At 39.2% G+C, this 17,611-nt stretch overlaps 1 protein-coding gene across 1 annotated transcript in view; it reads right to left on the reverse strand.

The window, feature by feature from the left end:
• Positions 1-1,514: 1,514 nt before the first annotated feature.
• FMO4 (flavin containing dimethylaniline monoxygenase 4) overlaps positions 1,515-17,611 on the reverse strand; it is a 34,107-nt gene continuing 18,010 nt past the window's right edge. Inside the window, 5 exon segments of the mRNA XM_082834577.1 lie at positions 1,515-3,227; positions 3,229-3,583; positions 9,704-9,773; positions 15,541-15,893; positions 16,958-17,154. Coding sequence (XP_082690703.1) covers positions 3,156-3,227; positions 3,229-3,583; positions 9,704-9,773; positions 15,541-15,893; positions 16,958-17,154 — 1,047 coding nt within the window. The 3' untranslated portion in view covers positions 1,515-3,155.

The raw sequence follows: 17,611 nt of genomic DNA on the forward strand, positions 1-17,611 counted from the left end.
TCATGAGACTAGTTAGCCTGTTCCTAAATCTTAGCTTAGGAATGCATGTCCCTTATCTAAGCACGTACCCCCCCAAACCCTAGGTAAACTATAAAATTGTTCCAAAGGCCCCTTGGTGGTATGGAGTGCAGCTGTGAATGCTTCCAGATCGTTGTCTGCCTGATTCAGATCCCACCCTGTGAGTAAGTTACCCCATAATAAACTGATCCATTGATTATACGGAACCACCTGCCGTATTTTTCAGTCTCAAGATGCCTTCTCACTTTGGTGGGCACTGTTTCCTCCATCCTCCAGCAACACTGCTCCTGTTGGACAGCTTTAGCTCGTTTTGAAGATTTGGAATTAGGTGCTTCTCTGACTGGGGGTTGTTGCCAATAAAAACCTAGATACACATCAACAAGTTATACCAGGAGGTCCACTCTTTTTATTATTATTATTATTTTTTAACATCTTCATTAGAGTATACTTGCTTTACAGTGGTGTGTCAGTTTCTGCTGTATTAACAAAGTGAATCAGTTATACATATACATATATCCCCATATCTCCTCCCTCTTGCGTCTCCCTCCCTCCCACCCTCCCTATCCCGCCCCTCTAGGTGGTCACAAAGCACCGAGCTGATCTCCCTGTGCTATGAGGCTGCTCCCCACTAGCTAGGTATTTTATGTTTGGTAGTGTATATATGTCCATGCCACTCTCTCACTTTGTCACAGTTTACCCTTCCCCCTCCCCATGTCCTCAAGTCCATGCTTTAGTAGGTCTGTGTCTTTATTCCTGTCTTGCCCCTAGGTTCTTCTGACAGGAGGTCCACTCTTGATGATTGAGAATAATTCTTCCTTTGCTATTATTTGCTTACTGCATCCTGGAAGGTCCATCTGAGAAGCATGAGGGTGGTGCAGTGATAGTGGCAGCGATGGTGGTGGCAGCACACCTCAAGGTTTGGGTGGGGGTGGGGCACAAGGACAAAAGAGTAATCGTAGTTGGAAAGTGCTACCAGACAATCCACAGAGAGCAAAGGTCATACTCTCTGATTAGGCAACAGGCAATCATTTTCAAATCCTTTAATTCAGAGAATTAAAAATGTCCTCAGACTCCTCAGCTGTTAATAGGTAATTTACTGTGTAAGTAACACACTATATTGTTAAGTAAACTTAATGTTTACTTTTGAGGTAGGTGATACTATTCCTTTCTCCTCATTTTCCAGCTGAGGACACTTGAGGCTCAGAGAGGCTAAGTAATTTGGCCAAGGCCTTACAGCTAATGGAAGAGCTGGGATTATAATCCAGGTTGAATACTAGAGTTAGCACTTTGAACCAGTGCTCCCAGTTATGGATTAGTTAGTTGTATTTATTCTGATTGCCACAAAGACTGTCTGTGAAATAGGTGTTGGTGGACTGTCATTGTTCATTTGCAGAGCTGAGGTAACCTGAGGTAATTTATCAAGTTGGCAGAAGAAAAGAATGTGGGTAGAAGAGGAGAGACAAGGAACGTCAGCCAGTGAGGTCACTGTTCAGTCATCAAATATTTATTTTGCAGTCTTTTTATCAGGCAGTGTTTTAGCTGAACATGGTTCCTCTCAAGAACTCACCATTCATTAGGAGACAGACAGAAAAAGAAAATTATACTATAGCAAGAACAGAACAATGACAGAGTAGTACATGAGGCACAATCATTACGAAGGGGCAGTCAACTCTGCTTTGGGGAATCAGGGAAGGCTTCACAGAGGGTGAAGATCAAGCTCTCTCTAGAAAGACAGTCAGGTATGGATTCGAGGGGCTGGAAGAGGCAACAGCTTGTGCCAAAGTGAGGAGGTACAGCACAGTCCGTAGTCTGGTAGTACTAGACGGCAGGGTTTGAAGTGGAGGGGTAGCTGCAGGACAGGATTCTGGTGACCTAGGCAAAGGGACTCAGGTCATGAAGAGTCTCCTCTTCCAGGCTAAGGAATTTATTATCTCTAATCAAGGGACAAACTTTGAAGGATTTTTACCTTGGAAAGCAACGTGTCTGCTCTGGATCCTTTCTGGTTGCCCTTTCTTATACACTCCCCATCATCTTTGCTTTGCTCTGTGGCTTAGGAGGCTCACCTCCTAACACATCAGTTGGTGTATTGGTAACCTAGGATTGCCAGAGCAAAGTACCACAGAGTGGGTTGCGTATTCTTTCACAGTTCTGGAGGCTAGGAGTCCGGAATTGTTGGCAGGGTTGCTCCCTCTGGAGCTTTTGAGGGAGAATCTGATCTGTGCCTCTCTCTTACCTTCCAGTGTTTGCTTGCTTGGCGATCCTTAGGTGCATCACTCCAATCTCTGCCTGTCTTCACGTGGCATTCTCCACTGTGACTGTGTTTCTGTGTGTCTTATCCTCTTTTTATAAGGATCCTCTTTTTATATTGGATCTAGCTCACCCTACTTCAGTATGATCTCATCTTAACTTATATACATTTGCAAAGATCCTACTTCCAAGTAAGGTCACATTCACAGGTACCACGGGTTATGACTTGAATATATCTTTTGGTGTGTGGGGGGGTGCAATTAAATCCACAATAGTCAGTAACCTTGCCCTCTAAATTTGGGTTGGGTTAGGCCACTGGGGAGCACGGGCAGCGGGATGGAAGAGCCTAAGATTCGGCAATTAATTTCCCTAGTACTTTTGGGGTCACCATGGACTGCCTTCATTGGTCAGCTGGAGGTCATAGTTCTTGAGAGGTGGCCCTCTGTACATAATCTCTCTCTCTCTCTCCCTCTCTCTCATTCATAATTGTTTTCTCCCCTTTCCTCATTAGGCCTACGGATGGTAGAAGCACCTCGTTGTTACTAGTCTGGCAGAATTTCATTCTACTTATGATTTCCCTACACTCTGCCCAAACCACTTGACATAATCTTTATATTAAATTACCTAATTTGAGTTCTATCTTATTCCTGCCAGGATCTTCATAGAAACAATGACAATATTTTTTATTTTAGAATAATTGCTTAGGTAAAGGAGGCAAAAAAAAAGGGGATACTGAGACTAGAGAGAAAGATAGTACAATAATTCAGATAAGAGATGATTAGACCTAACCTTGGATGATAACAGTTATGATGGAGAAGAGAAGTGAAAAACACAAGATATTTGGGAATAGAATTAATATGACTTGGTACAACCCTCATAACCAAGCAGATTTATCCTCGCCAAATACTTATTAAGTAAGGAGAAATTCTGTCCCATAGTTTTTCTGGCACCAATTTCAAAAAAAAGTGAAGATTTACAGATCAGTAGAAGGGAGGCGAGCAGGATAGGTGCCCCCCAAGCTTTCAAATAACGTGACATGGAGGCAGGCTTGGAGGAATCGGGAACTATTCGAGTTTTTAAGGGTTTCAGTGTCCTGTCCCACTGGGTCAGGATGGCATTTCTGGCTCCATCCCATTTTCCAGGGCCCATTAGGCGATACTGGTAAGGAGTACATGGTCCAAAGAAAACTTCCCAAGCTAGTCTGGGATCCTTGAGGAACAGAAGTGGGACATTGGGCTTCGTGCCTATGCAGGCAGCAAGTTCATCCATGTAGGAAATGTAGTCAAGTTTGTCTCCACTGGTATCTTTCATCAAACCCCTGATAGGAAAGAAGATGGATCACTTTTGATTTTCAAGTTATGAGTTACCCCACCTCCCACCATTTTGTTTCTTTCTATTGGAGTCAAACCATGTCAGGAATGTTTTTCTGTGTTGAAGAGAAAAAAATAAGAGGAGCTTATTTGCATAGGGTATTTGTGAGCATAATTAATTTTGTTAAAGGAGATGGTAGAAGGAGGCAATTGGAAGGAGATTTAAATAATGTTTTAGGTTCTTGAATTTGATAGGAGGATAAAATCAGATCAGTTCAAATATCTTATTTGTTGAGTAAATAAACATGATAAGAAAGCATCACATATATAGCTACCTAAATTATTTTTATTGATGTTAATTGTGAGTTGAGAGGACCGTAATTGGCGTAGCAGTACTGAACATGATACAGATATAAGTACAGTTGACCCTTGAACAATGAGAGAGTTAGGGGCACCAACCCACCATGTAGTTGAAAATCCACATGAAACTTTTGATTCCCCTCAAACTTAACTACTAATAAATTATTAGTAGTTACCTGGAGGCCATACTGACAGCATAAACAGTAGATTAACACATATTTTGTATGTTGTATGATTCTACACTGTATTCTTATAAAAGAGTGAGTAAGCTAGAGAAAAGAAAATGTTATTAAGAAAATCATAAGGAAGAGAAAATATATTTACAGTACTGTACTGTACTCGTCAATACCATGAGTTTATGTCATCTGTTTATAAGATGAATTGTCTATTGGTAACTATATCAATATTATCTTATATGATACAAAATACTGTAGATGTTGTTTGTATCCCAAACACTAGACATCAAAAATGAAAAGATAATGTGAAAAAGAAATTCATATTTATTTACAAGTATAATGAATCATACATTGATAATGAAAAAGAAGCAGCAATGTGATTATTTCATGGAACCCTAGCCTATATACTAATGAATGAATCATTATAAAATTTTTATGGTATACAGCATTACAGTCATATTCATAGTACAGTATTGGAAACATTGTTACATTAAAAAAACCCACTTACCTGTGATGATAGGCTGATAGACAGTTTCTCCAAATATGAGAGAAAGAGGCATACTGTACAGTAATGTAATTCTTTGAAAGCAAAGTTAGAAAATAGTAAGAAAACTAACACATTATTAATTTTATATTACTGTAAATATCACTCACTTTATACCTATGTAAGGATGGGCTATCCACTTTCAGTACAAGTCTTACACACGATGTTCTACATGACAGATACTTAAGCAACGATGACGATGATGACACAAAAACTTCTCATACAGTTCTTGCTGTGCAGTTTTTAGATTTTCACATGAAGACAGACGCACAAACACAACAGATAAATCTATTGACAGTAGGGCATGATGATTATTTACTATTCATTAAGGGGAAGTGGGTCATCATAAAGGTCTTCATCGTCATCTCCACATTGAGTGGGCTGAGGAGGCAGAGGAAGAGGAAGCTTGGTCCTGTTGTCTTGGGGGTGGCAGAGGCAGAAGAGGTGGAGGAGATGAAGGGGAGGCTGAAGAGGCAGGTACATGTAGTGTGACTTTATGGAAACACACTGTAATTTCTGTCTGACTTTTTTGCTTTTTCATTTCTCTAAAAATGTTTCTATAAGGTACCAATTCTTCTTCCATCATTTGCTTTGGTTTCAGTGCCTGTATCATAGAAGGGTCCATGTTATAAAATAAGTCAAAATCAGTCTTAAATAATTGGAGCCCTTCTGCCAGATTGTCTGATGTCACTTTGTTTTCTGGCACTGCTTCTTCTATGTCTTCTTCCTCATCATCTTGCACTGGTTCAGAAGCACTCATCTCCATCAAGTTGTCTTCTGTTAATTCCTCTGGTGTGGTTTCTATTAGCTCTTTTGTGTGTGTGTGTGTGTGTGTGTGTGTGTGTGTGTGTGTGTGTGTGTGTGGCCGCGCTGTGCGTGACATGCAGGGTCTTAGTTCCCAGACCAGGGATCGAACCCTTGCCCTCTGCAGTGGAAGCACAGAGTCCTAACCATTGGATGGCCAGGGAATTCCCTATGTTAAGCTTTTTTTTTTTTTTTTTTTGCCTGTGTTGGGTCTTCCTCTAGTTGCGGCAAGCGGGGGCTACTCTTCATTGCGGTGTGTAGGCTTCTCATTACGGTGGCTTCTCTTGTTGTGGAGCACGGGCTCTAGGTATGCGGGCTTCAGTAGTTGTGGCACGTGGGCTCAGTAGTTGTGGCTCGTGAGCTCTAGAGCGGAGGCTCAGTAGTTCTAGCAGACGGGTTTAGTTGCTCTGCAGCATGTGGGACCTTCCTGGACCAGGGCTCGAACCAGTGTCCCCTGCATTGGTGGTGGATTCTTAACCACTGTGCCACCAGGGAAGCCCTCTCTCTTAGCTCCTGAATTTCTCCAAGATCTTTATCTTGAAACCCTTCACCCCTGCTTTTTATTTTTTTTGCCATATCTACAATCTCTTTCATGATTTTCTTAATTGGCTGTGTCATAAATCCTGTGAAGTCACGCGCAAGATCTGGACATAGTCTTCTCCAGCAGGAATTTATTGTTTCAGGCTTGATGGCTTTCACGGCTTTTCCTATAACAACAATGGCATCTTCAATGGTGTAATCCTTCCAGACTTTCCCGATATTCTGTTTTCTTCCATAGCACTGACAATTCCTTCCATAGAGCACTTCAGTGCTTTGTGTTGAAATCATGGGTTCTGGGTGGCCAGGGGCATTATCCAATATCAAAAGAACTTTAAAAGACAGTCCCTTACTGGCAAGGAACTTCCTGATTTTAGGGACAAGGCATGGAAGGAACCAATCCAGAAAAAGGGTTCTCATTGTCCAGGCCTTCTTGTTGTACACCCAAAAGACTGGCAGCTGGTATTTATCTTTTCCCTTCAAGGCTTGAGGTTAGCAGCTTTATAGATAAGGCAGTCCTAATCATAAACCTGACTGCATTTACACACAACAGTAGAGTTAGCCTACGCCTTCCTGCCTTAAATTCTGGTGCTTAGTTCTCTTCTTTACTAATAAATGTCCTTTGTGGCCTTTTTTTCCCCTCTAGAATAGGGCACTTTTGTTTGCATTAAACACCTGTTCAAGCAGGTATCCTTCTCTTAATGGTGTCTTGGAACTTTGTCTGCTGCCTCTTGGTCAGCAGAAGCTGCTCCTCCCATTATCTTGACATTTAAAAAAAAATTAATCAATTAATTAATTTTTGGCTCCATTGGGTCTTCGTTGCTGCGCACGGGCTTTCTCTAGTTAACGGTGAGTGGGGGCTACTCTTCGTTGTGCTGTGCGGGCTTCTTATTGCAGTGGTTTCTCTTGTTGCAGAGCACAGGCCCTAGGCGCGCAGGCTTCAGTAGTTGTGGCACGTGGGCTCAGTAGTTGTGGCTCGCGGACTCTAGAGCACAGGCTCAGTAGTTGTGGCGCGTGGGCTTAGTAGCTCCGTGGCATGTGGGATCTTCCAGGGCTTGAACCCGTGTCCCCTGCATTGGCAGGTGTATTCTTAACCACTGCGCCATGAGAGGAGTCCCTATCTTGACATTTTAAAAGACAAATCTCTTTCTAAAGTTATCAAACCATCCTTCTCTGGCATTACAATCTTCGTCACTTTTCTTTTGCTTTAAGTTGTTGTGTAATGACTTCACTTTTTCTCAAGTCATGTTAGTCCATAACTATGCCTTTCTTATAGTAATTCTGCACACATATAAAAGCTGCATTTTCAATACAAGATAAAAAGGTATTTAACGAAAAGTGCAAGGTTTTCATGCCTGCTGGCATAGCTACAGCGATGGCTTCACAAATTTTCTTTTTTAAAATAACAGTCCTTATGCTGGATTCATTTATCTTGAAAAGACAGGCAACTGCAGCTAGCAAACCTCAATCTATTGTACATATCAACTTTTTCTTGTAATGTCATGACTTTTTTCTCCTCCTTGGGAGCATTTCTAGCATCACTAGTGACACATTTGTATGGGTCCTGTGGTATTATTCAAGGTTTACTAAACACGACGGAAAATACGTGATAACTGCAAGAGATCACTTTTTACTGAAACACGAAATTTACTGGAGAGATGAACTGCTCTTGCAGAGATGATTAGCATCACATGACATATTAAGCTGATAGTTCAAACACCTGAGCTGATCACAATAGCAACAGGAGGTGGCTATGAAGTTATTGCAGTAGTACAGTATATACTACAGTTAAGTTTCTGCTGTTATGATTTAATACTGCATCTTTACATTTATTTACATTTCTCTTGATTGTGAATGGTGCCATGCATGGTCTGTGTTTATGTGTGCAAGTTTTGATAAATTTTAAAATAGATTTTTGTATATTTGATGGTAGTAAATAATAAAATAGACTAGTATCTACATATATTTTGCGCATTCATAACATACCTAAATTTTCTTAATTTTTTCAGTATTTCTAGGCTTTGTGATTCATCTGTGAGTTTTTTCAAATTGTCACAAACCTCCCCCAATTTTTCCAATATATTGAAAAAATTCTACGCGTAAGTGGACCCACGCAGTTCAAACCTGTGTTGTTCAAGGGTCAATTGTATAGTGTATATGAAGGCTCTGTTCCCACTTATTTCTGTTGTTAGTAAACCTTCATGATGTGCCAATGTCATTCTTTCAATTATTCATTCTTTCCTTCAATTAATCAATCAGTCTTAAGTGTGTATCACATGACAGGCACCATCCTAGGTGCTGGGAGTTCAACAGTGAGTAAAAAAAGTCCTTGCTATCAAGGAACTTACATTCTAACAGGGAAAATCATCAGGCTGTAGAAAAAAAACCCCAGCCAAATAGATATAGAATATATCAAGTGGTAATAGGAATTATGAAGAAATATAAAGGAGGGTAAAGGGGAAGAGGCAATGATGAGACTGAGTGGTTTGCCATTTTATACAGTGTTCTCAGAGAAGGCTTCTCTCTTATGAGGTGATATTTGAGCAGAGTGAACCTACAGGTACGGGGTGGGGGCAGAACATTCCAGGCAGAGGGAACAGTAAGTGCAAAGGTTCTGAGGGGGCTATGCTTGGCATGTTGGAAGAGCAGGGAGCTGTCTGGAGTGACTGGAGCAGTATGGGTGAGGTGGGAGAACAGGAGGCAATGAGGGCATAGAGGTAGCTGGTTGCCTATAGGGGTGCAGAGCTGCAGGGAAGTTTCTGGGAGTGAAATGGGAAGCAGTCAGAGGGTTTTCAACAGAAGAGCAATGTTAGCATTGGTCACTCTTGTGCAACGTCAAGGTTAGACTGTAGAATAGCAGACGGGAGGTACAGAGACCAGATAAGAGGTGACAGCAAGTGTCCTGGTGAGAGATGATAGTGGCCTGTTCTGGGGTGGTAGCAGCCAGGGTCGTGAGAAGGGTCTGGATTCTGAATTTATTTGAAGGTAAGAGTTGACAGTATTTGCTGAGGATGTGAGAGAAAAAGAGGAAAAAAAGGTCATTCCAAAGTTTTTGACTGTTCAACTGGAATAAGTAGCCATTGACTGAGAAGGGGAGAGTCTCAGAGCAGCCCATGTGCAGGTGGAGGTCGAGGGTTAGTTTTTAGACATATTAAATTTCAAACACCTATTACATATCTAAGTGGAGCTATCTAGAGGGAGTTGGATTAAGAGTTGGAGTTCCGAGGAGAGATTTGGGCTAGAGATCCAAGTTTGGGAGCCATGAGTGTATGATGGCATTTAAAGCCACAGGCCTGGTGAGGCCACCTAGGAGTGAGTGTTAATAGAAGTGAGAAGAGGTCTGAGGATTAGGGCTGGGGTTCACCATTTTTCAGGAGGGAGGAAGAGGAGACACCTGTAAATGCCTAGAAAGAGCAGCCTGAGAAGTAGGAGGAGAACAAAGAGAACAGGGCTTTGGGGGCAAGTGAACAAAGGATTGCCATCTGTCCTGGGCCAGACTCAGTGGAGTGACCTGGTCCCTCCACTGGACACATCTAAGGCCACAAATCTAGTTGGTGGAAAACTAGGGACTGAAAACATATTCTTCTGACTCATAATGCAATTATTTCCATCCTACCACATTGCTTCTCTAGGAATGGCTTTTATATTGAAAATCTTTTTTTTTTTTTTTGTAATGGAATATATTGGTAGCAGGCTATATTTCATACCTTTCTATGAGCTGCTCCTTTTTCGTAGCCTCAGCCATCAGTTTTTGAGATGGAGGTATCTTACAGAGTCCTGTAAGAAAAGTCAGAAACAACAGTAAAGTCACATGTGCCTCTTCCGTTGAGTTCTCCTCCCCCTGATTTCTGGCCCCCCACTGCTCCAACCTCAAAACATGTGGTCATCAAAGCTTAGAATGGAATTAGAGTGCAGAGGGTAATTTTTTGGAGGTAAATTCCCCCTCTGAATTCACTTAAGCAGGGTACTGTACTGCTGGAATTGTGAGGACAGATGCCCCGTGGCTGAGCCTGCACTGCACTGGTCATCAGGACCTGCCCCTCTTCATCTGCTAGCACTTTACATATATTGACATATAATATTATTTATATTATATTGTATATATACCTCCACATTATATTTGTGTGTGTGCATTAAAACTATTAGCTGGTTAACTGTGAACACTTAAAATGACCCCATTCTTATAACGCTGCTTTGGTATGTCTTCATTTTGTTACATGGGGAGGCTCAGGCATGGAAGGGGCCAGGCAGTCTCTCAATCTCACAAAGGCTCTGTCTGCTTGAGCTGTTGTGAGGATGTGCTTGTTCTCAATAATCCACCTAGACATGAACAGTCCCTCTTTTCTGGCCAGTCCTGCCCTTGTCAGTTGCCAAGTTGCTGACCCCAGGGTGTGGGGTTACTAACCTACATGAGAAAGGTCTGACTTAGCTCTGTAGTATACTTGCCACTAGGATCATTTTATCCTGTATAAAGCTGGAAAGACTTCACTTGGTGGTTCCCAGACTGCCTCTTGGAGGCTCTCTGGAGAGGCTTGCAATCACTGCTATGGTGTGATCTAGTCAAGTTTTGTTTTCTCAGCTCTGTCATTCTTTTTTTTTTTTTTTCTGAACGGGGGAGGGGGCAGGGCTGAGCTCTGTCATTCTGATAAGGATTTTTGAGCTCATTATAAAATACCTAAAAAATCCAGGTACTTAAGAGTCTTCTGTGTTTTTGTTTTGGGATTGTCTTATTTTTTTATTGAACATAACATGAGATCTGCCGTCTTAACAAAATTTCTGGTGTGTAATACAGTATTGTTAAGTATAGTCACTGTGCTGTACAGCAGATCTGTAGAGCATATTCATCTAGCATAACTAAAACTTTATACTCATCAAACAACTCCCTATTCCCCTTCCCGCAGTCCCTGCTAACCACCATTCTACTCTCTGCTTCTATGAGCTTGACTATTTCAGATTCCTCATATAAGTGGGATCATGCAGCATTTGTCCTTCTGTGACTTATTTCATTTAGCATAATGTTCTCCAGATTCATCTATGTTGTCACAGATGGCAGGATTTTTTTTTTAAGGTTGAGTAATATTTCATTGTCTGTATATTCTTTACCCATTTATTCACTGATGGACAGTTAAGTTGTTTCCATATCTTGACTATTGGGAACAATGCTTCCATGAATATGGCAGTGCAGATATCTCCTTGCGATGCTGACTTCAATTCTTTTGGATATATACCCAGGAGTGAGACGGCTGGTTCATATGGTACTTCTAATTTTAATTTCTTAGCCACCTCCGTACTATTTTCCATAGTGGCTGCACTATTGCATTCCCACAAATAGTGTAGAAGGGTTCCAATTTTTCCACATTCTTGTCAACACAGGTTATCTTTTGTTTTTTTGATAATAGCCATTCTTATAGGTATGAGGCGATATTTCATTGTGGCTTTTTAAAAAAATTAGTTACCTATTTCATACATATTAATGTATATATGTCAATCTCAGTCTCCCAATTCATCCTACCCCCTGCCCCCATTTTCTCCCCTTGGTGTCCATAAGTTTGTTCTCTACATCTGTGTCTCAATTTCTGCCTTGCAAACTGGTTCATCTGTACCATTTTTCTAGGTTTCACATATATGCGTTAATATACAATATTTGTTTTTCTCTTTCTGACTTACTTCACTCTGTATGACAGTCTCTAGATTCATCCACGTCTCTACAAATGATCCAATTTCGTTCCGTTTTATGACTAATATTCCATTGTATATATGTACCACATCTTCTTTATCTATTCTTCTGTCGCCAGGTATTTAGGTTGCTTCCATGACCTGGCTATTGTAAATAGTGCTGCAATGAACATTGGGGTGCATGTGTCTTTTTGAAATATGGTTTTCTCTGGGTATATGCCCAGTAGTGGGATTACTGGGTCATATGGTAATTCTATTTTTAGTTTTTTAAGGAACCTCCATACTGTTCTCCATGGAGGCTGTATCAATTTACATTCCCACCAACAGTGCAAGAGGGTTCCCTTTTCTCCACACCCTCTCTAGCATTTGTTGTTTGTAGATTTTCTGATGATGCCCATTCTGACTGGTGTGAGGTGATATACCTCATTGTAATTTTGATTTGCATTTCTCTAATAATTAGTGATGTTGAGCAGCTTTTCATGTACCTCTTGGCCATCTGTATGTCTTCTTTGGAGACATGTCTATTTAGGTCTTCTGCCCGTTTTTTGATTGGGTTGTTTGTTTTTTTAATATTGAGGTGCATGAGCTGTTTATATATCTTGGAGATTAATCCTTTGTTGATTTGTTTGCAAATATTTTCTCCCATTCTGAGGGTTGTCTTTTCATCTTGTTTGTAGTTTCCTTTGCTGTGCAAAAAGTTTTAAGTTTCATTAGGTCCCATTTGTTTATTTTTGGTTTTATTTCCATTACTCTAGGAGGTGGGTCAGAAAAGATCTTGCTGTGATTTATGTCACAGAGTGTTCTTCCTGTTTTCCTCTAAGATTTGTATAGTGTCTGGTCTTACATTTAGGTCTCTAATCCATTTTGAGTTTGTTTTTGTGTATGGTGTTAGGGAGTGTTCTAATTTCATTCTTTTACATGCAGCTGTCCAGTTTTCCCAGCACCACTTATTGAAGAGACTGTCTTTTCTCCATTGTGTATCCTTGCCTCCTTTGTCATAGATTAGTTGACCACAGGTGCATGGCTTTATCTCTGGGCTTTCTATCCTGTTCCATTGATCTACATTTCTGTTTTTGTGCAACTACCATTTTGTCTTGATTACTGTAGCTTTGTAGTACAGTCTGAAGTCAGGGAGTCTGATTCCTCCAGCTCCGTTTTTTTCCCTCAAGACTGCTTTGGCTATTCGGGGTCCTTTGTGTCACCGTACAAATTTTAAGATTTTTTGTTCTAGTTCTCTAAAAAATGCCACTGGTAATTTAATAGGGATTGCATTGAATCTGTAGATTGCATTGAGTAGTGTAGCCATTTTCAAAATATTGATTCTTCCAATCCAAGAATGTGGTATATCTCTCCATCTGTTTGTGTCATCTTTGATTTCTTTAATCAGTGTCTTATAGTTTTCTGAGTACAGGGCTTTTACGTCCTTAGGTAGGTTTTTTCATAGGTAGTTCATTCTTTTTGTTGCAATGGTGAATGGGATTGTTTCCTTAATTTCTATTTCTGGTATTTCGTTGTTAGTGTATAGGAATGCAAGAGATTTCTGTGCATTAATTTTGTATCCTGCAACTTTACCAAATTCATTGATTAGCTCTAGTAGTTTTCTGGTGGCATCTTTAGGATTCTCTATGTATAGTATCATGTCATCTGCAAACAGTGACAGTTTTACTTCTTCTTTTCCAATTTGTATTCCATTTATTTCTTTTTCTTCTCTGATTGCCATGGCTAGGACTTCCAAAACTATGTTGAATAAGAGTGGTGAGAGTGGACATCCTTGTCTTGTTCCTGATCTTAGAGGAAATGTTTTCAGCTTTTCACCATTGAGAATGATGTTTGCTGTGGGTTTGTCATACATGGCCTTTATTATGTTGAGGTAGGTTCCCTCTATGCCCACTTTCTGGAGAGTTTTTATCATAAATGGGTGTTGAATTTTGTCAAAAGCTTTTTCTGCATCTATTGAGATGATCATGTTGTTTTTATTCTTCAATTTTTTAATATGGTGTATCACATTGATTGATTGGCGTATATTGAAGAATCCTTGCATCCCTGGGATTAATCCCACTTGATCATGGTGTATGATCCTTGTAATGTGTTGTTGGATTCTGTTTGCTAGTATTTTGTTGAGGATTTTTGCATCTATATTCATCATTGATATTGGCCTGTAATTTTCTTTTTTTGTAGTATCTTTGTCTGATTTTGGTATCAGGGTGATGGTGGCCTCGCAGAGTGAGTTTGGGGGTGCTCCTTCCTCTGCAATTTTTGGGAAGAGTTTGAGAAGGATGGGTGTTAACTCTTCTCTAAATGTTTGATAGAATTCACCTGTGTAGCCATCGGGTCCTGGACTTTTGTTTGTTGGAAGATTTTTAATCACAGTTTCAATTTCATTACTTGGGATTGGTCTGTTCATATTTTCTATTTCTTCCTGGTTCAGTCTTGGAAGTTTATACCTTTCTAAGAATTTGTCCATTTCTTCCAGGTTGTCCATTTTATTGGTATAGTGTTGCTTGTAGTAATCTCTTATGACGCTTTGTATTTCTGCGGTGTCCGTTGTAACTTTTCCTTTTTCACTTCTAATTTTATTGATTTGAGTCCTCTCCCTCTTTTTCTTGATGAGCCTGGCTAATAGTTTATCAATTTTGTTTATCTTCTCAAAGAACCAGCTTTTAGTTTTATTGATCTTTGCTATTGTTTTAATATAATTGGAAAATGCTGTGAAAGCACTTTAATTAGCCTTAAGTAAACATTTGTAATAATTTAATCACAAATGCCATGGAATTTTTTCTGTAATACAAATAAATGAGATTTCCTAATCACCTTCTCCTCCCCTCCACTCCTCACCCTCCCAGTTAAAATATCATGTTTGTCAATTTAGGAGAACATTTTAAAGTATGGTTGATATCTAATACATTTTTACAGTGTGACAGAAATCAATATTACCTAATATTTTGTGTTATATGCTATTTATTAATTATTGGTGATTGTTTCTATTCATTAAGGGTATAATTCTGCTAAAGGACAGCTGGTTGGCTCAGCTGTGATTGCTGTTTATATTTTTACAAATGCAATAATACAGTTACAAATGGAATTCTTTAAAATGCTTATGAATCTAAAACTTGCCCTACTTTACAGAGGTATGATAATAATAGCAATAGTAAGAACAACAGCTATAAGTTAATGAGCATTTACTCTGTGCCAAGAACTGTGCTAATTGCTTTGTAGACGTTATTCATTTTACAAAACCTTTGTGAAACAGGTTTTATTCTCATTTTACAGAAAAAAGGACTGAGATTTAAAGAGGTCCTTGCAAAGCTAATGAGTTGGGATTGGACCCCAGTAGCCCTGACTCTATCACCTCTGTTCTTACAGTGATAACTGATAGCAATCTGTGTCCAGTGTCTACAGTGTTTTTATGGGCATTGCTTAAAAGTCACTATCTCCTTAGACCCCAACTTTATTCACAGCGTATATTATTTCAGTGTCTTTCTTAGGAAGCAATATAAAACTCTACTGATAGTCATAAATAGAAAGACTTAGGCGTAAATGGACTAAACTAGACTTGATTTGACTAGGGTAGTATAAAACAGGATCCTGAAGTTTCTAATATTTTCAGTTACTCTGAGAAATGTGATTTTAGTTTGTTGTCCAAATTTATTCTATCCACAGAGTCAAAGCCTCTTTTTCCACTCAGTCACATTAATGACATAAGCACACCCACCATAATATTACACATATATAAAATTAATTCTTCACTAAAATTTTTTTGGATGTTTTATGTTACTTTAACTCACATTTGTTTGATTTTAGCTAAATCTCAGGGGACTGGTTTCAAGACTCATTTGTTCACATAGGGCTTTAAATAGAGTCCAGGTACCTTTGAATACTCTTGTGGCCCATCGTGCTTGGAGCTCCGTGCCTGCTAAGATGGATCCTGTAAGGCTGATGAAGCCAATCATAGCCAGTGTTGTCCTCTCTAGGTTTGAGGGAAAGACCAGCTTATACAGGAATGTCTTCTTTGTACAAAGGCTTTTGAGAGGTTCTTCCAGAAAGGGAAAAGAAAAGGTGTATCCTGTAGTGAAGATCACAACATCGATGTTTTCTTCCACTGTCCCATCTTCAAAGAGAGCAGAGGTTTCTGTAAACTCCTTCACGCTGGTTTTCATAGTGACTGTCCCACAGAGGATACAGGTTGGCAGCTCATCATTCACAATTGTTTTTGGTTTTTTCCTTTGACACAGAGGAGAAAATTATTCACTGTGGTTATAAGACACTCAGCAAATGATTTATTTAGTCAATTCAAAATATCTGCCACGTCAAGGGAGTAAATTGACCAATGTCTAATTCAAAGTTGTCTATCTGACTTACTGTTTCTATAACGTCTTTTGTTTTCCTGCTCCCAGTAGAAGGCATGTAGAAAATGACTAAACCTACTCTTTCCTGTGGGGTTTAAAATTCTCTATCTCTTGGGTCTAATTTCTGGAGCAATGCCAGGATCAAGTACACAACAATCCATTTGATAGTCAGTTTTGGGTCCACATCACCCAGGCCTCAAAGGATTGGCATTTGGCAAAGAGGAAATTACAAAAAAATTTTTGGATTAAAAAAATTGAATCTACTGATAGATTTTCATAATAAATATTTTCATTATGAACATCATTCTACCTAATTGCAGCAGACATAATGTCTATAAAATTTACATATTGAATCATTCGTTGTTATTAATTTTCTTCGTAAGTTGAAAGCCATCTTACCCAAGAAAAAATATTTGGGTCATGCATATAATAAAAATCACATTTAATGACTTTACATGCATTTCAGTTTTCCTTTTCCTTGCCGATGTGTAGCTCTATATAGATGTGTATTAAAATATATAACTCTAGGAATTCCTGTTGGCAATTCATACCTCTAATCGTTCAGGCAGAGTAGACATTTATTAAAGGTTAGTGAGAGCTGGTCATCTGCACTCACTGTTGCTGCAAATATTCTATTTGTGGATGGCAGCCATCCTGTGAACCCTCAAGGCCAATTTAAATTTCGTAATTTTCAAACTGGAAATAAAGTTTCCATCCTTCATTTTCTTCTAGCCTCATCAATTACTATTTTGCTACCAGACAGAGAGTACTCCTATTTCAAGAACTTCTGTGGTACTGATAGACATTGTCTTAAAAGAATAAGCTTAGAACAGGATAAACAAAGGCAATGTCACAATTATCGAACATTTTGAGTTCTGAATAAAATAGAATGAGAAATATTGATTAAATAACTTTACCATTAAATAAAAATATAAGTACCCCTTAGTAATATTTAGTCCATAATTCGTATGATCAAATCTTTTATTCAAGCCCCTCTCTCGACTCCACTTTAGTACACATGAAGGCAGAACTTGTGCAGTAAAATTGTGGCGTCTTGTATCCCTCATATTAAATGGGTAGCCCCCATTTGAAGAGCGGCTGATGACCCAGGTACCCGTTCTAGTACTGAGAAGAACCTAAAAAGTAAGGCAAGAAGGATAAATACATGTGCATCATTTTTGTAGTATTTTTCTTCAATATGTTTCAAACGATTTATAACATTCTGGTCTTATAACAACAGAGGACTGGTGAAGTTGTACCTAGATCTCCAAATGACTAGGTGTTCCCCCTGCTGTCATTATTTTCATAAATCACTTTGACCTGACCTATGTATCGGTTAAGTATTTTCATCATGTTTAAAGTAAAGAATTATAGTACTAGCAGACATGTGCTATTGAGCTGGCAATGTTTTACATGTAAATAATATAGGATTTAAAGTGAGGTTTTGAGCAGGCAATTTTAACTAAATTAAATAAGAATCTATTATTTCTAAATCTAATCATTGTCCTATAATTTATGATAAAGTGGAATAGATTTCTAATTTGTGGATCTATGCTTGGAATTTCTAAAATCATCATGCATACTTCTTGGGCA

This window comes from Leucopleurus acutus, assembly GCF_964270905.1.
Source record: "Leucopleurus acutus genome assembly, chromosome: 2".
NCBI classification, from domain to species: Eukaryota; Metazoa; Chordata; class Mammalia; order Artiodactyla; family Delphinidae; genus Leucopleurus; species Leucopleurus acutus.